Here is a 20,447-nt window from a genome sequence, read left to right as displayed (position 1 = left end):
GAGGGCAGAGAGAAAACAGAATGGGGAGAGGGAGAGACCCAGGAGGGGTGGGACTGCTGCCAAATCCTATCACCCATGTCAGGCTCAGAAACTTGACATGGGGCTTCTCAAGTCTGCACCAGCTATTTAGCTGGTGCAGACTTGAGAAACCCCACTGAGCAGACTGGGGCTTTACTTGGGATAAGGGGACAAATATCCCTTTCTCCTGAGCAGACTTCCAGCCTACTTAGAACCAGTACAGGATCTGGCAGTAACCAATTGGAACCACCACTTCTGTGCTGGATAGGACTGGGCTGTAAATTACTAATACAGCAATCCTATGCATGTCTACCTAGAAGCTCTACTGATTTCAATGAGACTTACTCCCAGGTAAGCATTTAGAGTGTAGTGGACTAGAGCCTTAGAGCCCAATCCTGAGTTTGCACCGCTGCTCCACCGGTGGCGAGTGTCACAAATGTGCTGTAAAGCACATTTGCGACCCTCAGTGCTGCTGGGCGCTCGGCTAGTGCCAGTGGATCACTGGTGCTCCACCACTTGGTGGTCGCCTGAACCATGGGGCAGCAGAGAGGTAGGTTGGGGTGTAGGGGGAGATGGGAAGGAAGCATTATGGGGGAGGCAGAGGGAAGGTGGGGAGAGGGCATGGAGAAGGCATGCTAGGGGGAGGGAGCAGGGAGGGAGGGAGGCAGGACTGAAGGAGCTCTCCATATCCAGAAACTCCATGTCAGGCAAGACTCTTGATTCTATGGCGATCCAAGGGTTGCTGCAGAATCAACTAGCCCCATTGCGGGGCTACCTGCTTTGCCCGGGGGGAGGGGATGAAAGTTTCCTTCCCCCAGGTGCTGCCAGGGGCTTCCCAGTTGCACTCAGGATGCTGTGGCAGCCATTTTTCAGCGCTGCACCAGCCACACCATTTTTCAGCGCCACATGGCAGCCATTTTTCAGCACCGCACTCTGGGCAGCATAGGACTGGGCTGCCCATCATCAGAACCAAACTCTCCCCTCCAATCTGATTACAGTAACTAAGCACAGTCCAACTTTGATAATATACAAAATGTTACAGTATATTCATTAAACAAGCTGTATTTATTCAAACATTGACTCCAAGAGAAAGTAGGCACCGAATGAAGTTCCACAAAGTAGTAACAGGAAGGGCTCCATTTGAAATGGACTTCAGTAGGATAATTTATATCAACTGGATACCCTGAATAGGCAAATACTGTATTAAAGCCATCAACAATACCTTCATGTAGAAAAGACACAGTGTATGTCACTTCTCCAGGACTAACAGGAGCCTGGCTATAACATATGCATAAACTTCCTATGAGGAGGGGAAAAAAAGATCAGATTACAGGAATTCATTATACAAGAATCTGCATATAAGTACAGAATTTGCACTTTAATATGTGCAAAACAGTGCAATCCTATGCATTTTGACTTCCAAGAATAAAATTGCAATCTCAGTGAGTTAAGCTGCAATCCTGAGCACAGGATTTATCCTGGGAATAAACCCCACTAAATACAGCAGAACTTACACCATGTCCACCCTCAATCCTGTTTCATTTGCCTATCTAGTCCTGACTTTAGAGTGAAGGGGCAAGACGTACTTGTACAACTCTTAAACTGTTGTGTGTGCTTTTCAAAATTATTTTTAAATGGCAAGAAGGGGTATTTTGCATAGCTTGTCTTTTAGAGGCAAAGTCAATAATATTCTTAACAGACTTTTGCTTTCATGAGGTTGAAAGTTACTTAGGGATGTAGTAAGTTCCTCTCCTGGGATGACACCAGCGAACGTTTGCCTGCTTCAAGAGGCAATAACAAAGCCTCCTAAGCAACAGACCGCCCTCCAAAAGCACAGAACTTCTAAATCTATTCTCCCTTAACCACTGAATTATGCATTTTGTTATACGCTTCATTGACATTTGGCTCAAACAGAGCTTTCTAGAACAGGACTGCATTTCTTCTTTTCAGGAAGTACAGGATACTTCCATAATAACCATATTAAAGTCACCGACAGCTTTATTTAACTGGAAATTGCATAAGATATTTCCTTTGCATTCTTCCACTGCTTCCCCCCTCAACCCCAGCTTTAAGCAGTTCAAAAAACAGAACATGTTTTAAATCCCGTACTCACAAAATTTTTTGCAACCTTCTCATTTAGAGAAACTGAAAGCCATATCATGAAAAGAAATTTGCTCTGCATTTTATGCAGCAATCAGGTTTGCTGAAAATACTTCATGGGTGCATTACTGATCTATCAAGAACAGATGTATGCTCTTGAACATGCGCTGGGTTACTGTGGCCAAATCATGGCCCCCAAGATATGCATACATGGATGTTTAAATGATTCACATTATATTATACAACAATACTTAAAGAATTGTAGTTTTACAGAATCAATATGGTTTGTTTGCTTTTTTTAGAAAAGATACTACAGGAGCTCATTCTGCAGACTGAAAGCGATTCTAGAACATACCTGTAAACTTATTTGTCTACTGTCCACCTTCACGTATTACCCCTAATCCACTCTTGGCTAGACAGCACTGCTTTGCACAGTAGTGCAAATGGAGTACCATCAAATAATGTCCTCATTCATCACTAAGGATACATTCATATACAACAACAGGAGAAGGAAGGAAAGCATGAACTATACAGGTTGAGCCTACTTATCCACAGATTTTATATCAGAAGTCGATTTGGACATCGGCGTATATAAGGGGAAGAAGGAAAGCCCAACGGTAGGTGCTGCTCATTCATAGCATCAGCCTACAACAGAAATTACATTTCAATGCAGCCTAAGATTATCATCACCTTAGGCTAAGATTATTATGTTAGACTAAGATAGCCTAAACCTCTCAGAGAGTTTTCAGGGAACTCCACTAAAACATGCCAACAGCAGTGAAAGTGGATTATGATAACACAATCTCATTCAACAGAGAAGATGAAAATGGCAAGTAAACATAGCTTTGAAAAATGTTTGCTTTATGAATGGGAGTCAAGGTTGAACAGAACTACTATTGAACTGTTTTTGTCACTAGTATATTGGAAAATGGTAAGGAATCTAATACAAGAGATTGTTGGATGTACGATACCGCTGAAACCAGAGTTATTTTTGCTTAATATTACCTTAGATATTATAAAGAAAATGATGTGTATTTAATTATTATGGTATTAACTGCTGCAAGGACTTTATATACTAGATACTGGAAAGATTAAAATTCCAACGAAAGATGAATTAATAGAGAATATAATGAATGTGGTGGAAATGGATAGACTTACAGATTTTGGATCAACAGCGCAAACCGACACAGATAGAGCAATGGGGACCATTCTATGCTTGGTTGAAAATGAAGTTGTAGATGTATAAGATAGGGCATTTAGATGAATATATTGTATACATGATATATTATATAGGATATGTTATGATACCTAAATGATGTTAAGAGGTTAAACTAGAAGAGGAACAAGATTAGAAGATATGTATCGATTGACTAGATATATTGATATATGATTGCCTGCACCCTCCAATAGTGTGTTTTTGTGTTGTGTATTGAGTTTGTGTTTGTTATGTGCTTGTTTATATTTGTTGTTTGTTTTTATTTTGGAAAATAATTTTTAAAAGGGATGGTATAAAAAAACCAGAAAGTCTTAAGCAGAATACAAACATTCCTTGTAAACGGGGTTCATATGAAATGGAACAGAAGGCAGCTCCTCACGTACATATTACCTGTTTCACTAGTAAAGACCTTTAAATTCAAAGGTCTAGGTACTATCTCTTGGTCTTGATAACAGTCATATTCCAGATTCACAAGTCTAGAAACAGATACCAGAGTTATTTCTCTACTCAAAACAGTCACACCTTTTAAGTCACACAAAGGGCCAATGCACAAGCCGTGTTAAACTTTAGTTGACTGAGTCCCCTGAAACAAGACAGTACTGGTACACAGGCCAGTAAACTAAGAAGAGGCTAATAAAATCAGGCTGCAATCCTATGCACACTTAGGAATATGTCCAGCTAAACTCAAAGGGACTTACTTCCAAGCAAGTATGCAGAATATTGTGCTGTTCAAACTTTCAAAACAGAGAGTATGCATGTTTTTGTTACAGCTGGGATAACAAGGGAAGATCTGACTGGATGAGTCTGGAAACAAGAACTATTGTAGGAACAGTGCGGGAAAGAATAGGATTCTCTAAAAACAAACCCCAGAGGATGCTCAAAATCACATGCAAGCGCCAGAAAAGAATACATGAAAGAGGATTTCTTGGAGTTGGAGGCATTTGCCATCACACTCTCAGCAGGTCATGTCTAGTTATCTAGACTTCATATAGAGTTAAATTAACTCTAGTTCAGAACATTTTAGGAGTGATTTGGAGCTACAAGATGTATGTGCACATGAAGCTCAAATATTGCTTGGTCTGGTTTTAGACATTGTAAGGCAAAGACAGCTAAAAAACACACCACTTCACCGACAACTCACGTTAGCTTTTCATCAGCCAGGGAGATATCCAAAGGTGCCTCAAGCTGTTGAAAGACAAAGAAGCACAGCTGTGCGTTATCATCAAACAGAGTGGTTCAGGTAGTAATTTTGCTTCAGACACATGGCAGAGGAAGAAATATTTATCAACTCACTTATAAATAATTACAGAAAAACTATTGGTTAATGAAATAACACAGTCCCAACCACACAGAACATCCTGAGAACATAAGTTAAAGCTTTCTAGATATTCCTTTTCTCTCTCAATTTCACTAATCCTTCTTCTCTGTCTTCCTAACTATCTTGGAATGCTTCTGTCCATCCCATGCAATTTCTCAGCAACACAGAGGTCCAGAGCACTAGTTATTTAGACATTCGTACCCCACCTTTCATCAAAATGATCTCCAAGGTGACTTACAAGTACCATCTCAGCATCTTGGTCTTCCAACTAACAGTACCATCTAACCTTGGTCTTCAAGCTAATACCAGAAGAGCCTTTCAGAAGCCTCCAGGAGGACTCCCAAGGTGGGAATCTTCATGCCTCTCCGTGCCTTGGAACTCCTCCTGGACGCAACCGGAAGACTCTTCTGGTCACATCCAGGAAATACAGTGAGGCCCTCCTGATGTAGGTTGGGACGCATGGTGATTCAAATCCACAGGTCCCAAACCTGCAGATAAGGAAGGCTAACTGTACACACTTTGTTGGGAGCAAGTTCCGCTGGACATTACTTCTAAATAGATATACACAGAACTGTGCTTTAAGTGGAACAAATGCACGTGACCCCCCCCCAGACTTTGTTCAGGGTGCATGTAACACTGTGCACAGTTAAGCTCTAAGCCCGCAGATAAATGCATGTCATACTTTTGAATTAATATTTTAAACAGATAAAAGCTCAATAGGAAAACTTACTAGTAACTTAAAGTTTTTATCAGAATAAAACTGCAAACAGTTTAGTGTGTCCCTTGATTCCTATGACAAAAGAGAAACATTAATGACATACAGTTAAACCTTTATGGTAAAACTAGATATTACTTCTGTAAGACACAATCCCTACTCTGTGTTTGCCAAGATGATGGGGAGGAGCATGTACAGGAGTGTAGATTAGAGGGTGTTTAACTGTACTTGACCCACAAACTTTCTGCAACTACCCCCAGTTCCTGCATTAGCTCTACAAGGGAAACATGGTAGTTCTCCAGTTGGCTTGCAATGCCTAGTTCTGCACTTAGAATATCTTCATCAGTAAAAGATTTGACCTTTCTTTGAAGATGTACAGGACAAAGTAAGCACAAAGACTCAACACAACTGAGTTTTGACATATCCTTTCCTGCTTCAGGCCATCTACCTTCTGTCTGTAAATGCTTATGGTTTTGTGTACCATGGAAAATTAAGTCTCCATTTCATACGAAGAAATCTTTTTGTGGGTTCGTTCCAGTTTCAACACTGCTTCCCATCACTTTTTGGTGCAGACATCTTAAATCAACTGTAAATAGTAACTTAGCTAAGAGGGACTCTTGCAAATTCAGAGTAGCCATGTAAAAGCTTCAAAATCACAAATTTCCAGTTCTTTCTGTATTTTGCAACAGAATTCCAATGGGGTTAGAAGTTTTGTGCCTGCACAAGTTTTACAACTAGCAGTATCAGAAGCAGAGATCAGAGCACACTTAGATTCCCCCACCCATATGCATCCTCTTCGAGTATGGAATACCCAATCATACTATATCAGCCCTATATCAGTGACCCCACATAATTTTAAGGTAGCAATTTTCAACTAGTGTGCCAGGACACATTGGTGTGCCATGAATGGTCAGCAGGTATATAATGAGAGTTTGGGAGTGGGTCGTTCATCAGTAGGGCCATTGGGGGATGTGAACCCCCCACACCAACAGCTTGGTATACTTTGTCGATTGTCAAACACCTAATGGTATGCCTTGATCATTTTAGTGCATTGTCAGTGTGCCATGAGATAAAAAGGGTTGAAAATCACTGTATTAGGGCATATGTCAGGCTGTAATAGTTGTGTGCCCAACCCTATTAAACTATAATAATGGCAGTGATGAAAGCAGTGATTGCAATTCTGGTATTGGATGTTTCTTTGTTCCAGAGAAAGGCCTTTTACAGACTTCAGAACATGACTAAATTGACATGTAAAGCAAAGCTCCAGAAAAATCTTTAGTCCAGGAGTTCTGAATATGCACCTCACATACGTCTAAGCTCACATAAAGGGCATTTCTCTCATCACTGAACAGTCATATCTTTTCCTTACTCATTTCAGAAAAGGACTAGGGATTCCAGGACAGATGGCACAAAGAGTCTAATTTTGATGTACATAAAAATAAGTGTTATACTTGCGTCTTCTGTGCCCCTTATTATCCATAATATAATTTTATTATTTTCATAGTGCCATCAGTGTATATGGCACTTTACAGAGAGTAAAAAAAGCAGGCCCTGACCCAAAGAGACTTACAGTCTATGAAGTGACACAAGAGAGACAACAGACACAAGCAAGGGGATAGAGGCAGGCATAAACCAAGGAAGCATGCGTAAGTATTTCAGTTTCACACACTTAGGCTTAGTTACAGTTGGGAACAGGAACTAAGGTTTGCTGTTATAGCTTAGCATTCCTACTGTATAAATAGCATAACGGAGAGAAGGCAATACAATCAAGGGGCCAGAAAAGTCAACATTCCTAACCTTTGGAACAATGTAGAATAGTCTTTGTTCCAGCATATCCCACTGGGCCCAAATGAGATCATCAACAATTCTCTCTCTTTGGAGTTGGCTTGAATTTTCAATCACCTAAAAGGGAAAGGAAAATGAAGGGGGTTGGGAACTGTACAATATCAGGCATGTAGTTCAAAGAATACCCATCCCAGAATCTCAACACAGGCAGGATGGTCAAGAGCAAGGGTGCCCAAACCCCTGCCCAGGGGCCACTTGCGGCCCTCAAGGACTCCCAATCCGGCCCGCGGAGATCCCCCAGTCTCCAATGAGCCTCTGGCCCTCTGGAGATTTGCTGGAGCCCTTGCTAACCCAACGCAACTGCTGTCAGCATGAGGGCAACTCTTCAACCTCTCACGTGAACTGTGGGTCGAGGGCTTCCTCCATTGCTTGCTGTTTCACGTCTGTTGTGTGACAGCGAAAGAAAAACCAGCCTTGCTTTGTGCAAGGCCTTTTATAGGCCTTGAGTATTGCAAGACCTTCATTCATATATGTTCCATTTCTAATATATTCTTTTATGCAAATTTATTCAAATTTGAAATGTACATTAATTCTTCTTTTTCCTGGCCCCAGATACAGTGTAAGAGAGATGATGTGGCCCTCCTGCCAAAAAGTTTGGACACCCCTGGTCAAGAGCAAGTCTCAGACTCACATGCCTCTTCTCTCCTCCACAAACAACCCACAACTAGTTTTGCAGGATAGGCTTCTTAGCAGGGAGGATGCCAGAACTCTGCACTCCCCAATATCTTCAAAATGGATTGCCAGCACCTCTTTGTGCCTCTCTTGCTAACTGTGCAAGATCAACCAGTACTCCTCAGGAGAGTTGGATACGGCTCTCTAGTTGCTGATCTAATCTACTTTATATTTTAGCAGTTCACACAATTATCATTTTAAAAACAAGTTTATGAAATGCACCAATTAATAAACACATCATATTGAAAACAGCTATTAACAAAAATAATGTTTCAAAAATATGCCTTGGTTTTCCCCACCACCACTTGTCATAGAAAAAATAATCAATTAAAAGAAAGTTTCATCTCCTTACCACTTTTTGGCCTTCTTTAACAACTCTGATGTCAAATTTTTCAACATCTTTAAAATTCAGAAACAGTACAATGTAATGAATTCTTTAAAATATTATAGTTTACAATACGCACATTACAAGCAGCAAATCAATTCAAGATTTGTTTTGCTTCTAAGTGGATTGCACATCAGTTCCACATATCTGCTTGTAGGAGGACTGTTACTACACCAGCACTGTACCTACTTCATATTGAGTTTGGGGAAACTGTGCAGGTACAGGTCCAGCCCATTTATTCACAGATTTTTTATACACTGATTTGACTCAACACGAATGGCCCCTGCAAATGAGAAGGAATGTGCTGATCCCTGGAGAAGGGGAAAAATGCACCCCTTTAAAATCAGTTTAAAAAACTGAACAGTCCTTTAACAATAGCCTCCTTAATGAGAGAGAGAGGGCAGCTGGCTGACAATCCATCAATCCTTCTCTCCCCAGCGGACCCCCCCTGAGCACATGAAAGGAAGGTGATCATTTTGCATTGGAGAAGGGAGGGGCTGAGTGAAGTGCTGATGGATTGTCTTCTTAATGACTCTTATCTTACATCACAAAGGTCATCAAGGCTGTTTTTAAATCACTGGAGCAAAGAAACTTTGTTTTTTTAAATCAATTTGCTATAGTGCTGCCATCCAAGTGAGTGCTTGGAACCCATGCGAATAATTAGTCCCAACCTGTATAGATACAGTGTCCCATTCTAAATATTTGTGTGCTGGTACTGTAAGTCTTTGAATAAAATATTCAGGATCTCAGTATAAGTAATGCTTTAGAAACAGTTAATACAAATGAAACTTGCAGTAAAAATTGTTGAACAACACACTAGGATAACTCAGAAATCCTCTTTAGGTGCTAGCCTACACCTTATTCAGCACCTTATTCAGCACAAATTAGAAGGTAGCAGTCATGCAACTCAGAGTAAAGGGGATATTCATCCATTTACCCTGTGGTGTGTGCCAGCCACCCCTATGGGGCTACTTGGATCTGTGTCAGCGAAATCATTGGTACGGATCTGAGCAGCCCAGTGTAAAGCCAGGCTAGTCGGGAGGGTGGTTAGGATCCAGCCTAAGTTGCCCAGGCTGGTCCCGCCACCCTCCTAGGTCCAATTTACCCACAGATCCACCCTCCACTGCCCAAAAATGCCCCCATTCCGCCATCCTGCCACCCTCTCCAATTCCCCGTGCAGCACAAACTCACTGCGTTTCAGCACTGTGGGGCCTAGATTCAGCCTTCCTGAACCAGTGCACATTCTTAACTGCTTCCTATTAACCATCGTGTAGCTTTTTTTTTTTTTTAAAGCAACCAGACTGCCAGGAGGCAACCCAAAGTTCGCTATGAGCTGCTAAGCTTATAGTGACCTTGTTTAAGGAAGAATTTGCACAGGATTAAGTCTTAAAATCAAGCCACTGGTCACACACAGAGGAGGCACGGGGGTCTCCGTATCCACGGAGAAGTGAAACTGCAGATACAGGGACACTCCTATAGTTTACAAAATGGTTTACATAATTTTGCAACAGTAATTCGACCAGAACATGACTGTATCTCTGAGAAACATAAAATACACATCCTCTCTTCATGCATCTTGATCCCTTTCCACATGCCACAACAGCCTCCATGCTAGATTAGTCCCAGCACAGCCCAAAGTTTGCTTTTTCAATAAGCAGCATTGTCTTCCCTATATGTATGCATGCTATACAAAACACAAACTGGGTGCATCTATATATACGAGGGCATGCTCTCCTTTTTGTTGGTCATATTTTGAAATGTGTTGTCAAAAATTAATAGAAATCTTGTGTTAAAAACTGACAGAACAAAAACGGTAAACAAAATTAGGGCCAATTCTAGAATATCCTTCCCAAACAAAGATGTTGAATAACCACAATGCATCAACAAGAAACCAGACTTCCTCCCCGCAAAAAGTGGTTCTTGTGGCCCCACATCTTTGGCATGTCTCATCCATAGAAATCAAATGCTCATTCAATGATAGCTCCAGAAAGAACAGGTCAGATGACAATGAATTCTCACAACCACAAGATCATTTAATCACACCAGACTTAGTTGTGTACAAATACACACCTAAACCACCACCCGTGTACACTGATGTTTCAAACTTTTTCTTCACTTCCCTTTCCTAAAGGAGGATTTAGAAGACACCCCCCTCCCCACCAAAGGGAATACATAGAGAGTATTCCAGACAGCAGTGGTAAAAAACAAAACAAAAAAAAAAAAACACCACCAAATCAAGCTACAATACAATATGCAAATCAAGGAGTGCATGATATCAAATGTTTTTTAAAAATGCTTACATTTATCTTCTGAAACGAGAAAAAGAGAACTTTCTTGAAGAGTATTTGTTTCTGCAACTGGATATAGAAACTGTAAAAGGAAATTGTTCACATATAACAAGAAAACTAAAGCTTTGCATTCAAGCTACATAACTGGTTAACAATATATTATATAGTCAATGTCATGAATACCATAAGTGACAAAATATTATGAATATATAGCATAAAGAGGCTTCATGTCAGAATCATCATCACAGCAACAACATAAAACATTACAGAAGCAATAATATTGTAAGACAGCACACTGGCACAAAGACCATAAAACTCTACCTATACAGCTAATTGATTTTTCAGTATGAAAAGAAAAGTATGAAAATTAGAATCAATGGGAGTACTTACTTGCACTCTGACATGGGTATCCACAGCCTTCAAAACTTTCACATTATTAACTGGGCAAATTTCAATTAACAAGGTCAGAGATTTGGACACTGAAATAAAAGTGCAATTAAGACAGTATTAGCCTGTTGGGCATAACTGAATAAATAATCCACATAAATATGCATCTTAGACTGCAGTTCTATACACACTTAAATGATAACAGCCCAAACCTAACCTCCCCAGCGTGCTAGGTGCAGCAGTGCCAAAATATGAGGCTGCCGGAGGTCAACTTGGAGGAAGGGGACTTACAGCCCTTCCCCCAAGAAAACCCCAGGTCTAGCAATGAGGCCAATTGTGTCTGCACTAGCTATTTTGCCAGTGCAGACAAGAAAAGTTCTGTGGTGGGCTTCGCAGGGGGAATAAGATCTGGCGGAGGAGGCCTCCGCTGGTTCCAGCCTCTCCCAGGTTGCTCCCTCCCCCATCCCACCCTTCCCACACCCCCTCCCTGTCTCCCCCCACCCTGAAAAGCTGCACTGGGCAGTGCTACATACAGCTGGTGGCTCATCCTCCTTCTCCTGGCGCTAAGGCCCAGCACCCCCTCCTCACATAAATGTGCTTTATGGCATGCTTGCAACACTCAGCACCGGCGATATGAGCGTACTGCCAGCGCTAGAGCCGTTAGGACTCAGCTCTAAATCTCAATGAACTCAGTGTGGTTTGTTTCCAAGTAGATATGCATAGGATTGAATTGTATGTGTTTAAATACCTGGTTCAAACAGGAGATTTACTCTTTCTTCCTTTGTTGACTGAAGAAAACAGACTGCTAATTTAAAAAAAACTACATGTTAAATTTTAAGCATTAAGTAGTGAACACTACAAGTTTTACAGAGGGGGAATTATTCAGATTTTGCTGTACTACTGTACAAGTAGTAGTATACAGAGAGAAGGCAGCCTATTAATGTTTTCAAATGAACAATGTTGGTGTTCAGAATAGCATCATTTGTACGTGCCGTTTGAGTGCTGCAAGACATCAGGATCCAAAGAGCCTTGACAAATATACAATGGAATTTTAATGTGGAAAATGGGAAGAGGTCTTACCCAGCAGTGTCTTCTCATGGTTAACTGAACAGCTGATCACATGCAGGTCTTTTTCAAAAGTATATAGGTGCTGTTGAAAAATACATATTAAAACACGTTACGTAAATATATTTCTTTCGGCATTTAAAAAATATTGTGGACACTCTATGAGCAAGTTATTTCAAAGAAAAGCCAGGTTGTAACTCTACAAATAGTCTTTTTCCTCAATTTGTATGTCAGAACTTTAACTTCCATAAGTTGGTTAGAGTAAGGAGTGCTATACCTACCCACTCACAACTTGTTCATTCATTCCTCATCCATTCACACAAATGGACTTCCTCTGAACAAGTACAGTAGGAGCACAGAAAACAAATTCGTCTACTGTTCCAGACTAATTTATACCTCCACAAATTTTCTCTTCCTGTTGCATTTTTTTTATTTATTCTGGAGTTCCTAATGTTATGTTGGCCCTTATGCAGCCCTCTGCCCCCATACTTTACCATGCCACCCCATCAGTAGGACATAGCATGATTGGCGGCCATTTTGCCACACCCCCATAAATGTGGCTTCACAACTCCATAGGAGTCACGGCCCCAAGGTTTAAGAACACAGCTTTATACTGATTACACTCTGCATTTTTTTAATTCTCCACTAATCCAATCTCAAATGTGAACCTGTGTGTCTGAATAGAGTAACAAGATGCTTGAAACTGGACAAGATTGATATGAGGTCTGGTACTCCACCAAAACTAGGGAATATGAGTTTGCAGACTGGAGACAGTCTTGCATTCTCCTAAAGGGTGCCAGTTTGCAGTATGAAGAGTGCTTATAGCCTCAGCGTTGCTTCTGGATGTCAAGGTGACAGCATTGCCCAGGAAGACCTTTTTCAGTTACACCTGGATTATCAACCAAGTCTGTTGGAGAACAGATGTCTGGTAACCTCACAGATGGGCTCTGCTTTGGCCTATAACCAGCTATAGTATGGGATATGTACTTTGGCCTATAACCAGATATGCCGACACTCAACTGTAAATGGAAGCCAATGAGCACACATTATCAGTGCTCTGGCCACTGCTCATTTACTGACAAACACAATTCAAGTATCAATATCCTTTTATAGAGGCTTAAAAGCCTGCACCAAACATGCCAAGTTGGAACGCTTTCTTCCATATGAATCTCACCAGGTTAACTAAAAACATTATGGAAGACCAGATCCCTGCAAAATCTATTCTGTTGGTGCTAGGATAAGGTTCCCCCCCCCCAAACCCATGGTAGCATGGCAAACTCACCCAAACCTAGAAGAGCTGGTTGTCTGTTCTGTTTTTACTGCAATAATATTGGTTAAGATCCACCAGATATTTGGAGAAGTCAGCACTGCTGTTTTATAGGGGGCAATAACTTGATACATGTAGAAACAGCTTGCCAAATAGACTTGTTTGTATTATGGATTTTATGTTTGCAGGGTTTTTTTGTAATAATTTAAACATTTGTTCTTTGTCTTGCTTTTGTTAGTTGTTTCCTACTCTTGTTAGAAACATGTACCTTAAAAAGTATCAATAAAATTAAACATTAGTTGCGGAAATGACCAATATAGCAAAATACATTTTTTGCTCTCCACTAGGTATACAAGGTGAATTAGATTTACCTCATTTTTTTTGCTATGGAGATCATATAGTCCAATACAGGTGTGCCTCCCAATACTCTGCAAGGGAAATGAATTAAGTGTTTAGATATTAACTTTTTCAATATTAGCTCATGACATCATTGTAACTACTAAAATTTGGGCAGCCACATGGCTGTCAGTTTACGAGCAAAACTGGAACATTTCAACAAAAAAAGTGATTTCTACATATTCTGGAAACCTGCATATGCAGAAGTATGCCTAAAATTGTGTCTTAAAAAAAAGAAAAAGAAAAAGACTGCAACCATTTGTATAGAGCTTCCAGAGCATGCAAAATGTATCACATATTACCTTGATGGAATCCTTAAAACAATTATGTAATATAATTATTATTACCCTCATATTGCAGCTGGAGACTTGAGACTGAGGCAAAGTGCCTTGCTTAAGCCACTTGCATATACACAACAGGGACCAAATGTGTACACCTGAGAGTCAGGCAAAAATGGGTTAAGGCCACCAAGCAGGTTCATGGAAGAGACAAGATTTGGTAAGTCTAAGGATGGTTAAAAGATCTTGGTATGTTTAGCCTGAAGAAGAGAAGACTAAGGGATGGTACAATAGTGAACTTCAAGCGTCTGAAGAGTTGTAAGAAAGGGAAGGCTTGCTCTCAGTGGTTCCTGAGGGCAGGACTAGAACCACTGGGTTGAAACTACAGGGAAGTACATTTAAGAAATGTTTTCTGATCACTAGCACTGCAACAGGCTGCCTCACCCAGCTATGGACCCTTCATTTCATGTTTTCAGACAGAGGCTGAATAGTGATTTGTCAGGGATCCTGTAGTTGCCTGCACTGAGCCAGGTGCTGGACTAGATGACCTCTAAAATACCATCTAATATTCTGTGATTTCAAGTTCCCAGCTCAGTCTCTGAAGCTGCACAATGCTATATTCATGTATTGGGGAGTAACAGCCCAATATGGAGCTGCCCAGTGCAAGGGGCTGCAGCGGTGCCGAAAACAGTTGATGCTGCATCCAGCACACCCCAAGCAGCTGCAGCTATCTCCTTGGAAGAAGGAGACTTTTGTTCCTTTACCCCAAGAAAGGCAAGTAGCCCTGCAATGGGCCTACACACTTTTACGGCAATCCAAGGATCGATGTAGAATTACGAGCCTCCATGTTGAGCAGGCAGCCCAACACATAGGCTCAGGAGCTGATGGAGCAAAGCTCGACCGGTCCCACCTCCCTCCTCCCCACCCTTCCTCCGCCTCCCCTCGCCTGGAACGCCTCCTCTCCACCTCCCCCCATGCCCCCACCTATGTCTCCGCTGCCAGGTGGTCCGCGCACTGAGCTAGCACCGGTGCGCCTTACGGCACACTTACAACAGTGCACACTGGCAAAGGATTGGGCACTAAGTCCCACTGAATACAACAGGAACTGCATCTGAATAAACATGTATAGGAGTGCACTGTATAGGATTATACCACACCAGCTTTGAAACACTCAGACTTACCTTCCAGGTATAAATAATTTTTCCATTTCTTTCAATATTTACTGTACGCAGTGTTTCTAAGTTCTTCTCCAAAGTGTCTGAAACAATATACATGAATACATTGGCAATGGTTTTCCATGAACGTGTAACGCAAGTATGACAAATTAATTAAAAAGCATGGCACTTTGAGACTTTTTAGTGAAATGCGACTAACAAATTTAATAACAAATTCGCTTGCCTGAGGCAGCCCATCAACATGATTGGCATTTGCTAGTCAGAGAAAATTCCAGATTTGGGTTTTGGAGAAGTTGCTTTGGCCACACCCCATAATTTTCAGTGGAATCCCCTCAGTCTCACATCCATCTATTTTTTCTCCCATGGCATGCTTTCTGCTCTAGTTAGCCTCACTTCCTCTGTCTCCACCTTCTAAAAATCAAATGCGTGCTGTTGTTGGACCACTCTCTGACACTCCTCTCCTTCCAAATAGCCTGGAAGGAAAGATAAAGTAGTGAACACTGACTGACCATTGCTGGTCAAGAAAAAGAAGAGGAAGAGAAATCGTAGGCAACTCTCTTCCACACTCACTGGCTGGCCAGCCAACCAATTTACCCACATCATGCCATGGCAGGTTCAGGATGAGCTGCTTGTCACCACTGTGGGTGCACACAAAGTCACTTTTTGCTGCCAGCTGTGCAGCACTGTTCAGCCATGCATCCTGCTTGGTGAGAAAGGAGCAGAAGCAACATAGCAGGAGCATTGCCAAGTAGTCCATGTAGAGAGGAAGGGTGGGGTATTTATTGACTCTTGGTTCAGGCTAGAGTTGGGTCCCAGCTGTTAAGTTGTAGGCCACCGTTTTTAAGTGGCAATTTTCTTATACTAACAGGGAGAGCAACTGTCCCTGTTCACCCCAGCACAGTGTCTTTTTCAGTGGCTGCTTGCTGATGTCTCTCTACTACCTTGTTTAACTTGTGAGCGCCTGTAGGACAGGGACCCACTTTTTCATTTATGTTGCTATGTAAAACCTGCTTTATGAACCCTTTTTGTGAAAAGTGGTATAATACAAATAGAGGTGTTTCTGTCAAGTATGATAGGAATATAGCCGAAGCCTTACTGAACAAGATGGACTTACTTCTGAGTAAAATAACAGTTTTCAAACACCACTACTAATAAAGATGTTCCAAAGCTAGGACCACATTTCACTAGGCTACTCAACCAATGGAATAACTGTTGTAAAATGCCACAATAATCTGTGATCTTAATAACCTTTCCAAATTTCATTAGCATTTGCTTGTTAAATGTCTGGATTTTTAAAGGCAAGAGAGTGATGTTCTATAAACACTCTGGCCATATTTGTTTACTAAAAAAACACAGTTTTCACATACACACACACAGACAGCTGGTACACATGATAGACTGTTAGTGGGAAGCATGAGCTACATAAGGATTTCCTGCGGTGTTCATTTCTAATATTCTGAACCTTGATATGAACCACTGACATTATACTCCAAGAGTAAACCTAGATCACACTTCAAGGAAGTCTAAATACAAAATAAACTGACAGCATACACCTTACTATTCAGAGTTTTCCCTCAGTGTTTGATATTGTACTCTGATCCAGACATGCAAATATTCACAAGTGACCAGCCACTCCCAGCAGTCAAACAGATAGACAATTGACACTGCATTTCTTGTTGCACAACTCTTCAGCACAATTCAGCCATAAGTATTTTGAGGTCCTTTTGATTTCCAATGAGATAAGAATGCGCTAAGCAAAGTAAATTCTGGCTCTTCAAATTTAGAGCCAAATAATCAAACCTTTAACCTTATATACACACTCACAGTTACCTTGCAGTGGTTTTTGTACTCTCCAAATTAATTTTTTTTTACCTGACAGCACACACACACAAAAACCACCTCTCAGTAATTTTGCCCATGTCACTTGCAAAATGCACAATCACACTCTAAATAATACTTCTGAAGATGACAAACTTTCAAAAACAATAAAACTGGGTCAATTTCTATACAGTTCTTTACAGAAGTTAACATGGATACTTTCACAACTACCACAGAAGCTGCATAGAAATGATGTGTGAAGATCCTGGAGAGCATAGACTGGTATTTCCTGATCCTTATATATTTTGGCACTGGTTCACCTATAGTGCAAACACCACCTGACTCCAGAGCCAAACAGATAATAAAACACAACATGCTGAAAATAAGAAGAGCCATGTTGTATCAGGCCAAAGAGTCATCTAGTCCAGCTTCCTGTATCTCACAGTGGCCCACCAGATGCCTCAGGAAGCACCCAACAGTGGACCTGCATCCTGGTGCCATTCCCTTGCATCTGGCATGTCAAAGATAAGCCTAAAAGCAGGAGATTGCACATACCCATCACAATTTGTAACCTGTGATGGACTTTTCCTCCAGAAATTTCCTCCAAACCCCTTTTAAAAGCACCTAGGCCAGATGCCATCACCAGATCCTGTGGCAAGGAGTTCCACAAACTAATTACATGCTGGGTAAAGAAATATTTTCTTTTGTCTGTCCTAACTCTCCCAACACTCAATTTTAGTGGATGTCCCCTGGTTCTGGTGTTGAGTGATAGGGAAAAGAACATGACTCTAGCCACTCTATCCAGCCCCTGCATGATTTTGTATATCTCAATCATGTCCCCCCTCAGGCACTGAAGAGCCCCAAACGATGTAGCTTGTCCTCATAAGGGAGATGCCCCCAACCAGTAATCATTTTGGTAGCTCTCTTCTGTACCTTTTCCATTTCCACTATATCTTTCTCAAGATGTGGTGACCAGAACTGGACACAATACTCCAGGTGTGGCCTTACTTTGGCGCTCTTTTGTGCACTGCTGCCTCTTCTTAAATCTAATGTGCAGCTAATGCGTGTTTACACTGAAGCCCCAATGAATGTAGTGGCAGTTACTTCTTCAGTCAGCACAGGAGGACCACAGGCTCATTTGCCAGACAATGGAAGCATTAAATGAGACAAGCTTTTGCCCTGCATGTTTTGCTCCACTCAGTGGTGTAGCTAGAGGTGGGTGTAAATCACTAAGTTTTGCAAGCACCTGAATGCACCATGTAAATGGCCCCTCTCCCTTCCCTTCGAAGCCATTCTGGACAGTGGGAGCAAAACAGAGGCATTGCTCCCACTGCCTGGAATGGCTCTGAAAGGGAGGGACCATTTGCATGGCACTTTCATGCACCTGCAAAACTTAGTGCTTTGCACCACCCTCTACCCACCCCCTCTAACATTTGTCTCCCACCACCCAGAGTGGCTCCAATGGGTAGGGGTCACCTGCATGGCAAGTTCAGGTGTCTGCAAAACTTAGTGCTTTGCCCCCCCTCTAGCCACCCCCTTTGCGCCCCCTCTAGCATTCACCTCCATTTTGCTCCCACCACCCCGAATGACTCAGAAGGGTAGGGGCCGCTTACATGGCACATTCAGGCACCTGCAAAACTTAATGCTTTGCACTCCTTCTACCTACCCCTCTTTGCACCCCCTCTAGCATTCGCCCCATTTTGCTCCCACTGCCCAGAATAGCTCCGAAGGGGAGGGGGAGGCCCCGCTTGCACAGTGCATTCAAGCGCCTGCAAAACTTAGTGCTTTGCCCCCCTCTAGCTACGCCACCGGCTCCACGACTTGCAGGGGGCTCAGTCCACCTTCCCCGTCAGCAGCCTGAGCCCCCAGGGGGAGGAATCGACGCTCCAACAGACCGCAGCCCACTCACCAGCAGCACCCGAACCTCCCGGAGCACCTGCCGGAGCCTGCCCGGAAAGCCAGGGCACCACGTCCCTCTGGGGATCGAAGCGGGCGCTCAGCTGCAGCAGCATCGCCCCCTCCGCCGGTGCCGCCCGCTGGGGAGCAGCCAGCGAGCCCCGCTGCACGCAGCCCCCGCACAAAGCGCCCGGCTCCAGGCACGGCCGACCACCCGCGATTAAAGCGTGCGACTGGCCGCGGAAAGCGAAGCGGCCTCAAACAGCGCGCCTCTCCCCATTCCCAGCCAGGCAACAGCAACTGCTGCTTTCGCTTCTTGCGGGAGCCTCCTGATTCCTCTGCCCTGGCGGGGAGGCTGCTGCTTATTGGGCGCGCCCCGCGTCATTCATCTTGGCACCGCATGGAGGGGCTGGGCTGGCTGGGCTGGTTCTTCCTCACACACACCCTGGGGAGGCTCTGCTTGTTGGCTGAAGGCAGGAGGAATCTCCCCACCGCCGGGAAGTCCTGGCGTTGCGCAAGCTGCTTGCGCCTCCCGCATCGCTCCTTGCAGAGAGCAGAGCAGGAGATCGGTGTGTGTTTGTCTTCCGATTTGCCTTAACAGGGCCCATGAGAGCGGGTCAAGGGGGCAGTGGCGTAGCTAGAGGGGCTGCAAAGCACTCAGTTTTGCAGGCTCCGTTTTGCTCCCCCTGCTTGGAATGGCTGAAGGGAGGGGGACGCTTGCACACTGCGGTGAGGCTCCCTGCAAAACTGAGTGCTTTGCACCCCCTCTAGCTATGGGGTGTGGCTCCCTGCAACACTTTTAGTGCTTTGCACCCCCCTCTAGTTACATTACTGCAAGCAGCGTGACCACATACAGTGGAGGACAGAGTGCCTATAACCTTGAATCAGTGTATAGAAAAGGGAATTTTGGCAGGTGCCGCTCAATAAGCATGGGCTTTAAAAGCTGCACCTGCCAAACAAGGGTTAAAGATATAGGCACTGATTAAAGTGCCTATATCAATTGTTGAAGATACAGTGGTTAAAGATATAGGCACTCTGTCCTCCATTCACCCTTGGGGCCTAGGAGAGGAGGGTAAAGGGGGTAATTTGTATCCCAGCCCAGGGTCAGAAAGGGGGCCCAGGAGCCAAAGGAGGGGGCCCAGAATTTCCTGGGATCTTACATTTTCTAATTGCACCCAAATTCACTGCTCACACTGACGCTGAGAGCATTACTGTGGGCACATGGCAGCAACTGCTGCCAGAAGCCATACACAGCAGGCCCAGGAATGCATACATTCCTTACTTTTCAAAACTGGGAAGAAACTGACCTGCTACAGTAGCCCTTTGGCTTGTGGATCTGCTAACCATGAAGGAGCGTAAAGGAGCTCAGGAACATAGCTATGGAACTGCAGCTGCTGCAGAAGTCAGTTTTAGTGTACACAGGACACTCTCCATTCTAGTGTGAGCCTAAATACTAATCTCCTGCTATGATTTTCTATATTTGAAAGATTTTAGAGAGACTTAGGTGTGCAGGGCCTATGAGAGGAATTTTATCAGGGGGTACAAAATTTATTCTGGGCCCCTTCCCAAAGGGGGAGGGACATAATGGGGGCAGCAGAACAGGGGGCA

General features: G+C 43.0%; 1 protein-coding gene across 2 annotated transcripts in view; it reads right to left on the bottom strand.

Moving 5' to 3' along the window:
• Window positions 1-19,142, bottom strand: part of GSAP (gamma-secretase activating protein) — a 50,416-nt gene extending 31,274 nt beyond the window's left edge. Inside the window, exons 1-13 of one of the 2 annotated variants that reach the window (XM_066633671.1) lie at window positions 18,853-19,142; window positions 15,132-15,208; window positions 13,648-13,704; window positions 12,025-12,094; window positions 11,693-11,749; window positions 10,948-11,036; window positions 10,570-10,639; window positions 8,237-8,283; window positions 7,165-7,269; window positions 5,383-5,442; window positions 4,476-4,519; window positions 3,725-3,810; window positions 1,241-1,318 (exon numbers count right to left, since the gene is read on the bottom strand). In XM_066633671.1, the coding sequence (XP_066489768.1) occupies window positions 1,241-1,318; window positions 3,725-3,810; window positions 4,476-4,519; window positions 5,383-5,442; window positions 7,165-7,269; window positions 8,237-8,283; window positions 10,570-10,639; window positions 10,948-11,036; window positions 11,693-11,749; window positions 12,025-12,094; window positions 13,648-13,704; window positions 15,132-15,208; window positions 18,853-18,955 (943 nt within the window). In that variant the 5' untranslated portion in view covers window positions 18,956-19,142. The remainder of the gene's footprint in view (window positions 1-1,240; window positions 1,319-3,724; window positions 3,811-4,475; window positions 4,520-5,382; window positions 5,443-7,164; window positions 7,270-8,236; window positions 8,284-10,569; window positions 10,640-10,947; window positions 11,037-11,692; window positions 11,750-12,024; window positions 12,095-13,647; window positions 13,705-15,131; window positions 15,209-18,852) is intronic. The other variant, XM_066633672.1, reaches the window with a different exon arrangement.
• Window positions 19,143-20,447: the final 1,305 nt, after the last annotated feature.

This window comes from Tiliqua scincoides, chromosome 7, assembly GCF_035046505.1.
Source record: "Tiliqua scincoides isolate rTilSci1 chromosome 7, rTilSci1.hap2, whole genome shotgun sequence".
Classification (NCBI taxonomy): Eukaryota; Metazoa; Chordata; class Lepidosauria; order Squamata; family Scincidae; genus Tiliqua; species Tiliqua scincoides.
This window is presented reverse-complemented; position numbering and strand designations above follow the sequence as displayed.